General features: G+C 62.2%; 1 protein-coding gene across 1 annotated transcript; it reads right to left on the bottom strand.

The window, feature by feature from the left end:
* Positions 1–824: 824 nt before the first annotated feature.
* LOC122102075 (collagen alpha-2(I) chain-like) lies at positions 825–3547 on the bottom strand. Its single transcript, XM_042672620.1, has 5 exons — positions 2265–3547; positions 2021–2156; positions 1726–1858; positions 1508–1645; positions 825–1423 (listed from the first exon to the last, which is right to left on the bottom strand). The coding sequence occupies exons 1-2, from the start codon at positions 3136–3138 to the stop codon at positions 2044–2046; spliced, it is 987 nt and encodes a 328-aa protein (XP_042528554.1). The 5' UTR covers positions 3139–3547; the 3' UTR covers positions 825–1423; positions 1508–1645; positions 1726–1858; positions 2021–2043.
* Positions 3548–11626: the final 8079 nt, after the last annotated feature.

The raw sequence follows: 11626 nt of genomic DNA, 5'->3' as shown, positions 1-11626 counted from the left end.
CAACCCGGCCCACTGCCTTTGATTCTGTCAGCCTGGTCCGTCACTAGAGCACGCTGCGGCCGGGGTCAGTCCCTGTCTCTCCACCATGGCCCTCACCCCCAGCAGAGTGGGGGAGAAGTGTGTCCCCACCGTGTCCAGCCCCGGAGCTCAGCAGGGCTCGGGTTGGAGGGGAGGGGCAGGCCCAGGCAAGAGGGGGAGGCCCAGCGGCCACCGCGAGCCGAGCCTCGTGTTTCCGCGACCTCCTGGCCCTGGGGCGGCTGCCTTCCCCCATGAGCCTGGGTGCGGAACACGCTCCCTGGCTTAGCAAACCCAGACCAGGCCTTCTGGGGGGCTTCACGGCAGGAAGCCCAGAGCCTCCTGGGTGGGGCCTGATCGCTCTCCTCCCTAGCTTCCCGTCCCATAATCCTCCTGTCCTCCCATAATCCTCTTGTCTCCACGTGGCGCCTGCCATCCTCCATCTTTGGCTGCAGGCCTCAGCCTGCTCCCAAAGGCCCCTCATGTCTGCAGGCCCGGCCGCACCACGTGACCCTTTCTGTGCTGTGATCCCCAGCACCCGTGAGACCCCTCCTCCGCCCCACCCACGCCCCGCCCCCAGCCCATCTCCTTTCTCCTCTGTGCTTCGTCCCTGACACCCCACCCCATGGCTTCAGCTCCTCCTGTTCACCGGCCCCCCTCCCCCCTCCCTGGTTCCTACTCCCCTCCGGGTGTGTGCTTGGCTTCGGCCCCCCCTCCCCCTCCCCCCTGCAGTCCTCCCCCCACCCCACCCCCTCCACGTCCCAGTCCCCATCCACACCCACCCCAGACAAGCAAGCCATGGCACAAAGGACTGTAACTGTGAATTTATTGATGAGTCCAGGGCCTCTGGGGAGGCCCTGGTGGGGAGGGGCACAGGGCAAAGTGGGTGTCATGGAATGTTTGGAGTGGCTCCAGACTCGGCGAGGTAAGGGCGGAGGCCTCAGGCACGCGGCCGCCCCGCTGGCCCGCCCGCAGAGATGGATGGACGATGGACGGCCGGAGAGGCGGGCGCTGGGGCGGCGGGACCGAAGAGGCCCGCACACTCATGACACTCGACACTCGCACAGAGAGACTCGAGGGCGTCTCCAGAACTCCAAACCAGTGCAAAAGACTTAGTGCAAATTAACTGAGAAGGGATGGGTGGGGAACAAGAGCCATGGATGCCTGGAGTCTCTCAAGTGAAGAAGAAAGGAAAGGCAAGAAACAAACACACAAAGGAAAGGATGAACGAGAAGAAGAGAGGAGGGAAGCGATGCTGGCATCCCAGGCAGAGGCCTGGCCCTGGGATGCGGTGGCTGGTGGTCTCCTGGGCGTGGCAGGGGGTGGCCATGGAGATGGAACTGTGGGGGGGTGGGGTCTCGGGTCTGCTCATCCACGGTGTTCACGTGGTCTGTTCCTTTGGCTTCACCTGCAAAGAGTGACGTGGCACGTGATGGGGGGGGTAGGGTGGGGGCGGGGCTTGGGAAGCTTCCAGAAGGGTGCCCTGGCTCACCTCGAAGAGTTGATTCCTGAGGCAAGTTGCGTCTTGTTGTGTTTCCTGAGTTGCAGCATTTTTCTTGATTCAGAGCTAGACGGACTTGAAGAAGTCCCCGGATTCGAAGGCCCAGACGTGAGCTGGGTAGCACCATTTCTGTGGGTGGAGGACATGAGTCCCCTGGCCTCTGCCCACGCGTGCCCCGTTGGCCGCACGCGCGCTCAGGAAGGCCTCACCTGTTCATCTGGAGGGGTTCGAGGGGGAAGGGTGTGCCCAGAGAGCAACAGTGTGTGTGTGAGCTCTCTCGGAAAAGCTAAGGAACAGACGTTGGTTGTGGGAGCTTCCCGCCTGCGTGCCAGCCAGGTTGTTCTGGGGAGACAGAGTTGGGGTGTGTGAGCTGGGGCGTGGCCAGGGGTTGGGGGCAGGGCTTCCCCCCACTGTGCCCCACCCCCTGCAGTGCAGTGCGGGGGGGGGGGGGGAGGGAGAGGGGGAGGGGGAGGGGGCAGCAGGATTCACACTCATCACACTCACCCGGAAAGCTGAACGGCAGTCTCTCATCTGCCCTCACCGTCACACCGGACCATGTCATATCTCTCAAGTAGATTCATTGCACTGACGTCCTGGCCTTTAAGACTGACTGGCCCGTCCACCCCTGCTGGAGACCTGGCTGTGGTGGGAGTGGCAGGGGCGGGGGGGGGGGGGAGACAAAGAAAGTGCTGGTTAGACACGGTGTGGTGGGGTGGGGGGTGGCGCTGCTGGGGGGCTGGGCACTTACCCTCGCCTCCAGTCCGAGCGTGAGAGGCACCGGTCGCCCCTCTGTCGCTGCCCATAAGGCCCGCCTTGGCCGTGGGCTCCGGAGGCCGGTACCTGGCCGCTCGCCACCTGTAGCCTGGCCTCGCCCTGCCTGCGCCCCTACCTCCCTCCCCGGAGATTGCACTTACTCTGCCCCGCCTGCCCTGCCTGGTCTGGCTTTGCCCCATGCCCTTGACTCCCCTGGTGCTGTCCTGTCTTGCCATGCCAGACCCAGGGGCTGAGCGGTTAGGGCATACAGCGTGAACAAGTCCACTGTGGGCCCTCTCCGCGCCAGCCCCTGGGCCGCAGTACCGCGTGCGGGAGTGCTGTGTCCGCAGGCCGGGCCCACTGCAGCCTCCTTGCTGCGAGAGTCCCTCTGGAGCCCGCCACCCACGGCCACCGGCCCTCCCCCTGGTGACGCCGTCGGCTGTGTACTGCCCTTCTTTCCCGCTCTCCTGTCCTCGACGCTCTGGCCCGGGCCACGCCGAGGCCCTGCCAGAGACACCCAGGATCCCGCTTCTATGTGAATTGCGGTGGATGATGAGGTGGCGGCTGGGGGCCTGTCTTCCTCCTGTCCCCCCCACCCCGTCCAACCCACCAAGACTGGGACGCTCCTGCGCTCGCGGGATCTCCTCCGCGCTCCCTGCTGGCAGCCCTGCGTCTGCTCCTCCCCCTCCCCACGCCCTCTGAAGATGCTCGCTCAATCCGGGGCGGCCCCTGGCCCCCCCCCCGGCCTTCCCCGTCTCGGCTCCCCCCGAGAAGATGTCCCCTTGGCTGCCTGTCCTGTCTCCTTCTGCCGCCGCCGTGCCGGGAGGCTGGGACACTTCTCCTCTGCGGCCCGTGCCCTCCACCTCCATGTTCCAGAAGGCCAGGGCAGCGAGGCCAGAGAGGGAAGGGAACTCACCTGCCCAGCAGACGGCGTTCCTCACCTGCCCACCGCTGCCAGCTACACCTCCACCGCCCAGGCTTGGGGGTCGAACCCTGCCCAGCAGCTCCCCCTTGTCCAACCAGCCGCCACGTCCTGTAACCAAAAGTGACCGGGATGAATGCCTGGCTCCCTCCCCTCTCCAGCCCTAGCTCGAGCCCGTCAGCCCTCCCCGATGGCACCCTTCCGCCACCATGCCCGGAGCCAGCCGATGTCCCCCCGGCTCCCAGCCCCACCGCCTCCGCCGAGCCCGAGCTAGCCCCTCCGCCCTTCTCCATTCCCGCCAGACTCCAGACGGCCAAGGTGCTCCTTGGCCCCCACGACTCTCCTCCAGCACCCCATCTTCCCCAGTTTCCCCCGTTTCCCCCCCACCCACCCACCCTCCCACCCACCCCCCTCCCTCACCCTGCTCTTCGGGCCCCTAACCCGGGCTTTTTCTAACTGGGGTGGCCCCGCCCAGAATTCCCGCCCCTGCCCCGCTAGCCAATCGGAGCGAATCCCTGCCGGGGCCCCCGCAGGGCCCACCTCCACCCCCGGTCCGTTCCAGCACCCGCCCAGCCCGCTCACCCCAGCCCGCTCACGCCCGTCCTGGAATTCTCCAAAGACAGCCTCCCCACACCCCTCCTTTGGTATCTCTTAGGCAGGGCTTGGCGCTGGCCCGAGCACCCGCTCCGGGCCGAGAACTTCTGTCTTCCTCACGGACCGCGTGGCGCGTGCCCGCCCGCGGGAACCCTGCCCGCCAGCAGGGGCAGCTCCCGCTCGCGCGGTCTGTGCTAGGGGTCTCGCGGGCCTCCCCAGGGGGAGCACTCTGCTGTCGCCGTCTACCCTCCCGGCTGCTAGCTTCGGTTCACTCTCGGGGTCCCAGGACTCAACAATAGAAGTTGCCAGGAGCCGCACACGGGGAGTGGGGAGCGGTCAAGACTCGGGGCCTGTGTGTCCAGGGCAACAGCCGGGCTATGCCTTTGCTCATTCTGGCCTCAGTGGCCTCCCCAGTACACCGGGTTGGGGTACCCCAGGCCCCCTCCTGGCCCCCTCCCCGAGGTCCACATGGTGCACACACCCCGGTGAAGGTCTCGGGTGGTACTGCAGCCTTCCTGGGCTGCTGAGCACGGGAGGCACTGGACGCACTCGGTGGCAGCAGGGGGGCAGCGCCCCTGGCTCCTCGGATCTCCGGCCTCTCTCAGCCTCTGCCAAGGTGGCGGTGGAACCTTGGCATCACAGTGTTTGCTCGATAAGTTACACAATCTGGTGGCCCAAGGAGGGAGGGACCCTAGGACCCAATGTCATCTAGTACCAACGGCCAAGGACCCCAGATCTGTCCCAGATTGGCCATGTGGCAGGGGCTCGGGCGGGTGTGGGTTAGGGGATGCTTCAATACCTTGAGCAGACTTTTGGGAGGTCTTGTGTTCCCACGAAGTGTTGGGTGCTGGTTAGTGTGGTTGTGGGTGAGCTCCATTGTCACTACATGAACCCCAGACCTCACCTTGGCAGACCCCAAGTTACAGGAAAGGCCGAACCCCCTCATCTGCCCTGAGGGGACCCTCAGCCTCCGCACCGTCATCATACCGTCTCTCTACACCCTCAAGCATGTGTGCTCAGAGGGAGGGAAGCAACGCCCCAGGCCCGCTCAGTCTTTGGTAAGATTGAAAAGAATACTCCAGAGCACTGGTACCGGCTGCATCGTCACAGAAGGGCTCTCCAAAAATCGGGAGTCCCATCTTCCGAGACATGGGGACCCCTCTCATCTCCCTGAATGTCAACAGCACGATCTGGGGGTACATTCGGGTAGCCTCGGGGGCTTGCAAAAGTCTTGTACCCCGATGACCCTGGACACCCTATGACACCAGAATGGGTACTAAGGGTGAACCCCACCATCAGCTGCTGGCCTCCAGGCTTCAGCGTGTGAGACCCTGCCTCCACCAAGTGGCTACTTCTGCTCTTCTACCAGCTGAATTCTGCTCCGTGTGGGGAGGGAGCCGAGCTCGATGGTTTAGGGTCCAATACCAAGGGGGATCACTCCAGAAGCACACAACAGACAGGCCCTCATCCACATGACGCCGGTGAACTCCAATCTCGGCTGCCCCAGGGCTTCTGTGTGTGTGTTAGTTAGACTGCGCTGCACGGCAACTCTGTTCCCCACCTCAAACCAACTCCACACTGGCTGGGAAGGAAAGAGCTCATGGGTTCGGGGGTCCAAGACTCAAGGGTCCCCTCTAGAGATGTGAAAGACCTATGAATCCAATGGCTTTGTGAGCTCATTGAGGCACTGGCCCGGGTGACTCTGCCACCAGTGAACCCCAACCTCGGACGCCCCAAGCCCGATATGTGAAACCGTGCTGCCACCGCGCGGCTGTCTGCACTGGCAATGGCTGCCGCGCTGTCTGGGGCAGGAGCCAAACTTGCTGGTTTGGGAGCTCAAGTGCAGAAATACGTAGGTGTCCCACCTGCTCCCTAAGACCCCGTGAACCATTGAGGCACCAAACCCCGGTGACCCTGGACATAGCCACGGGTGAACCCCGACCTCAGCCGTGTCTGGGCTGCGATGTGCGGGGTCACCACGCGCGGCAAATCTGTACCTGCCAAGAACCGCGGCAGCGCCATTTGGGGAGTGAGCTGCGCTTGCCGATCTTGGAGACTGGGCCAGAAGGGGGCTCCTCCAGAGAAATAAAGGGGTGTCTTGTTCTCTCCCCGTAACCCCAAGAACCATTGGCGCACTGGACGTACGGGGACCCTAGACATGGCCATGGTGAACCCCAATCTCAGCCAGCGCGGGCTGCGTCCATGTGTGAAACCATGCTGCCACCGCGCGGCGATCTCCGTCTTTGCCGACAAAGGCTGCCGCGGTCTGGGGAGGGAGCTGAACTTGCTGCTTGTGCACAGGCACCCCATCTGCTCTGTGTGACCCTGGGAATCAGCGACTCTTGGCCCTTGGTGACCCGGATCATTGGCGCAGTGAACCCCACGCTCCACAGCGCCGGGCGGCGTGTATGACCAGCTGCCTCCACCTGCAGCGATTTGTCCACACCGGTGACCGCTGCTGCGTGGTTGGTGAGCCGAGCTCACTGGTTTTGGGGTCTGGCACCAGAGGGGTCCCCTCTAGAGGTGCGAAAGTGTCCTAAGCATCCATGACATGGTGAGCGAGGCCACTGAGGCACCAGGTCTGCGTGGCCCAGGACGTTGGTAACCTTGAACCCCAATCCCCGCCCCCCAGGGCTTCCCTGTGTGCGTTAGTTAGACCGTGCTGCATGGCAAGTTCTATTATTCCACCTGAAACCAATTTTGTGCTGCCCAGGAAGAGTTGAACTCACTGATTCTGGGGTCGAGGACCAGAGGGGTCCCCTCTAGAGGTGCGAAAGTTGCCTATTGAGGCACTGACTCAGGTGACTCAGAACACTGCAGCCAGTGAACCCCAATCTTGGCCACCTCTGGGCTGTGGCTGATATGTGAAACCATGCTGCCACCGCACGGCTGTCCGCACCGGCATTGGATGCCGCGCGGTCTGCCGCGGGAGCCAAACTTGCTGGTTTGGGGGTTCAAGTGCAGAAGCACTTGAATGTCCCTCTCGCTCCCCAAGATCCCACGAATCATTGAGGCATCATACCTCTATGACCCCAATGAGTGAACCCCGACCTCAACCGTGTTCGGGCTGGAATGTGTGACTGCGCGGTCCGCATGAGGCCATTTTGTCCCCACCAATCCGGGCTGCCGCGCTGTGGGACCTGAGCTTCCTGGCTCGAGGGTGCAGGTCCAAAGCGAACCCCTCCAGAAATGTGTGGGTATCCCACTCGCTCCCCAAGACCCCGCGAACCACTGAGGCACCAGAGCCGGGTGACCTGGGACACAGCTACGGGTGAACCCCGACCTCAGCCGTGTCTGGGCTGCGATGTGCGGGGTCACCGCGCGCAGCAAATCTGTACCAGCCGAGAACCGCGGCAGCGCCATTTTGGGAGTGAGCTGCGCTTGCCGATCTTAGAGTCTGGCCCAAAGGGGACTCCTCCAGAGAAATAAAGGGGTGTCTTGTTCTCTCCCTGTAACCCCATGAACCATTGGCGCACTGGACGTACAGAGACCCTAGACACAGCCATTGTGAACCCCAATCTCAGCCAGCGCGGGCTGCGTCCATGTGTGAAACCATGCTGCCACCGCGCGGCGATTTCCGTCTTTGCCGACAAAGGCTGCCGTGGTCTGGGGAGGGAGCTGAACTTGCTGCTTGTGCACAGGCACCCCATCTGCTCTGTGTGACCCTGGGAATCAGCGACTCTTGGCCCTTGGTGACCCGGATCATTGGCGCAGTGAACCCCACGCTCCACAGCGCCGGGCGGCGTGTATGACCAGCTGCCTCCACCTGCAGCGATTTGTCCACACCGGTGACCGCTGCTGCGTGGTTGGTGAGCCGAGCTCACTGGTTTTGGGGTCTGGCACCAGAGGGGCCCCCTCTAGAGGTGCAAAATTCTCCTATGCACCCATGACTTGGTGAGCGAGCTCAGAGGCACCAGGACTGCGGCCCAGGACATCGGTACCCTTGAACCCCAATCCCCACCCCCCTGGGCTTCCCAGTGTGCATTAGTTTGATTGTGCTGCGTGGCAAGTTCTGTTTTTCCACTTGAAACCAATTTTGTGCTGTCCGGGAAGAGAGTCGAACTCATTGGTTTTGGGGCCTGGGACCAGAGGGGTCCCCTCTAGAGGTGCAAAAGTGTCCTACTGAGTCAAGGGCCAGGGTATCTCAGAATACTGCGGCCAGTGAACCCCAGTCTTGGCCATCTCTGGGCTGTGGCTGATGTGTGAAACCATGCTGCCTCCGCGCGGCTGTCCGCACCGGCATTGGATGCCGCGCTGTCTGCCGCGGGAGCCAAACTTGCTGGTTTGGGGGTTCAAGTGCAGAAGCACTTGGATGTCCCTCTTGCTCCCCAAGATCCCGCGAATCATTGAGGCATCATACCTCGATGACCCCCTCGAGTGAACCCTGACCTCAACTGTGTTCGGGCTGCAATGTATTACTGCGCGGTCCACACAAAGCCATTTTGTCCCCACCGATCCGGGCTGCTGCGCTGTGGGACCTGAGCTTCCTGGCTCGAGGGTGCAGGTCCAAAGCGAACTCCTCCAGAAATGTGTGGGTATCCCACTCGCTCCCCAAGACCCCGCAAACCACTGAGGCACCAGAGCCGGGTGACCTGGGACACAGCCACGGGTGAACCCCGACCTCAGCCGTGTCTGGGCTGCGATGTGCGGGGTCACCGCGCGCGGCAAATCTGTACCGGCCAAGAACCGCGGCAGCGCCATTTGGGGAGTGAGCTGCGCTCGCCGATCTTAGAGTCTGGCCCGAAGGGGACTCCTCCAGAAAAATAAAGGGGTGTCTTGCTCTCTCCCCGTGACCCCGTGAACCATTGGCGCACTGGATGTATGGAGACCCTAGACATGGCCATGGTGAACCCCAATCTCAGCCAGCACGGGCTGCGTCCATGTGTGAAACCATGCTGCCACCGCGCGGCGATTTCTGTCTTTGCCGACAAAGGCTGCTGCGGTCTGGGGAGGGAGCTGAACTTGCTGCTTGTGCACAGGCACCCCATCTGCTCTGTGTGACCCTGGGAATCAGCGACTCTTGGCCCTTGGTGACCCGGAACATTTGCGCAGTGAACCCCACGCTCCACAGCGCCGGGCGGCGTATATGACCAGCTGCCTCCACCTGCAGCGATTTGTCCACACCGGTGACCGCTGCTGCGTGGTTGGTGAGCCGAGCTCACTGGTTTTGGGGTCTGGCACCAGAGGGATCCCCTCTAGAGGTGCGAAAGTGTCCTATGCATCCATGACTTGGTGAGCGAGGCCACTGAGGCACCAGGTCTGCGTGGCCCAGGACGTTGGTAACCTTGTACCCCAATCCCCACCCCCCTGGGCTTCCCTGTGTGCGTTAGTTAGACCGTGCTGCGTGGCAAGTTCTATTATTCCACCTGAAACCAATTTTGTGCTGCCCAGGAAGAGTTGAACTCACTGGTTCTGGGGTCGAGGACCAGAGGGGTCCCCTCTAGAGGTGCAAAAGTTGCCTATTGAGGCACTGACTCAGGTGACTCAGAACACTGCAGCCAGTGAACCCCAATCTTGGCCACCTCTGGGCTGTGGCTGATATGTGAAACCATGCTGCCACCGCACGGCTGTCCGCACCGGCATTGGATGCCGCGCGGTCTGCCGCGGGAGCCAAACTTGCTGGTTTGGGGGTTCAAGTGCAGAAGCACTTGGATGTCCCTCTCGCTCCCCAAGATCCCACGAATCATTGAGGCATCATACCTCTATGACCCCAATGAGTGAACCCCGACCTCAACCGTGTTCGGGCTGCGATGTGTGACTGCGCGGTCCGCATGAGGCCATTTTGTCCCCACCAATCCGGGCTGCCGCGCTGTGGGACCTGAGCTTCCTGGCTCGAGGGTGCAGGTCCAAAGCGAACCCCTCCAGAAATGTGTGGGTATCCCACTCGCTCCCCAAGACCCCGCGAACCACTGAGGCACCAGAGCCGGGTGACCTGGGACACAGCCACGGGTGAACCCCGACCTCAGCCGTGTCTGGGCTGCGATGTGCGGGGTCACCGCGCGCGGCAAATCTGTACCAGCCGAGAACCGCGGCAGCGCCATTTGGGGAGTGAGCTGCGCTCGCCAATCTTAGAGTCTGGCCCGAAGGGGACTCCACCAGAGAAATAAAGGGGTGTCTTGCTCTCTCCCCGTAACCCCAAGAACCATTGGCGCACTGGACGTATGGAGACCCTAGACATGGCCATGGTGAACCCCAATCTCAGCCAGCGCGGGCTGCATCCATGTGTGAAACCATGCTGCCACCGCGCGGCGATCTCCGTCTTTGCCGACAAAGGCTGCCGCGGTCTGGGGAGGGAGCTGAACTTGCTGCTTGTGCACAGGTACCCCATCTGCTCTGTGTGACCCTGGGAATCAGCGACTCTTGGTCCTTGGTGACCCGGAACATTTGCGCAGTGAACCCCACGCTCCACAGCGCCGGGCGGCGTGTATGACCAGCTGCCTCCACCTGCAGCGATTTGTCCGCACCGGTGACCGCTGCTGCGTGGTTGGTGAGCCGAGCTCACTGGTTTTGGGGTCTGGCACCAGAGGGGTCCTCTCTAGAGGTGCGAAAGTGTCCTATGCATCCATGGCTTGGTGAGCGAGCCCACTGAGGCACCATGTCTGCGTTGCCCAGGACATTGGCACCCTTGAACCCCAATCTCAGCTGCCTCTGGGCTGCGGCTGATGTGTGAACCGTGCTGCCTCTGCAGGGCAATTTCCGTCCTCACTAATGGCTGCCGCACTGTCTGGGGTGGGCGCCAAACTTGCTGGTTTGGGGCTGCAGTGCAGAAATACTCGGTGTCCCACTTGCTCCCTGAGACCCTGCGAATCATTGAGGCACCAGATCTGGGTGAGCCGGGACATCACCGTGTCAGAGCTGCGAGGTGCAACGGCGCGGTCACCACACTGCCATTCCGTCCCTGCCGGAAAATGGCACAGCGCCGTTTGGGGAGTGAGCTGCACTGGCCAGTTTTGGAGTTCGGGACGGAAGCAGTTCCTCCAGAGAAATAAAGGGGTGCCCTGCTAGCTCCCTGTGACCCCCTGAACTGTTGAAGCACTAGACCCAAGACGTGGCTGTGGGTGAGCCCCAATCTCGGCTGCCCCAGGGCCGTGTCCATGTGTGGAACCATGCAGCCACCGCACACAGCCAGGGCCCCACGCAGCCACTGATGCAGTCTGGGGAAGGAGCCACATTGTCTGACCTGGGGGCCAGAGCCCAAAGGGGACCCCTTCCCAACACACACAGTGTCCTATCCTTCCAGAGTAACCTGTGAACTACTGAGGCTCTGTCCCTTGATGGCCGGGGACCTTATTATGGGGGAACCCCAGAGCCAACGGCATCCAGGCTGCACGCAATGTGTGATTTGCTGCCTTGCGCAGCAACTTCGGTGTATGCACTCACTATCAGTTATGGACCGCCTGCATCTTTGGGACCATGCACCGTCCAGCTGACCTGACACCATTCACGGCTCCCCAGCAGCACTCAAGGCCTGAAATACAGACTCAGACATACTTCTACGCTGGCCAGGCAGATGTGCCTCTTTGCGCATGTGCGCAGAGTATATGGGCACAATGAGCCCGAAGCCCAGGATTGGGAAGAGGTGCTGGCTGGGTGTGCGCTGGCCGGGAGCAGCATACCGACCCCCAGAGACTAAGTGCCTAAGGCACCAGCTGCCTGCTCTGGGTGGAGGTGAGCTGGGGAGAGAAAGGCCTGGGGCTACCTCCTTGTACTCTTTACCATGCAAATTCCCCAATTAGCATCTCAAAATTCAAATTGGCTGGAGCTGTGCTTAGCAGAGCTCTTATTGTTTCCGCCTGAGGTGAAGGTTCAAGCCAGGGATTTGGTGTGCTAGCAGAGTGCTC

This window comes from Dipodomys spectabilis, unplaced genomic scaffold (genome assembly GCF_019054845.1).
Source record: "Dipodomys spectabilis isolate Male_0828 unplaced genomic scaffold, ASM1905484v1 ptg000728l, whole genome shotgun sequence".
In the NCBI taxonomy this organism is placed as follows: Eukaryota; Metazoa; Chordata; class Mammalia; order Rodentia; family Heteromyidae; genus Dipodomys; species Dipodomys spectabilis.
The sequence above is the reverse complement of the archived record's forward strand: the minus strand, read 5'-3'. Positions and strand labels throughout refer to the sequence as shown.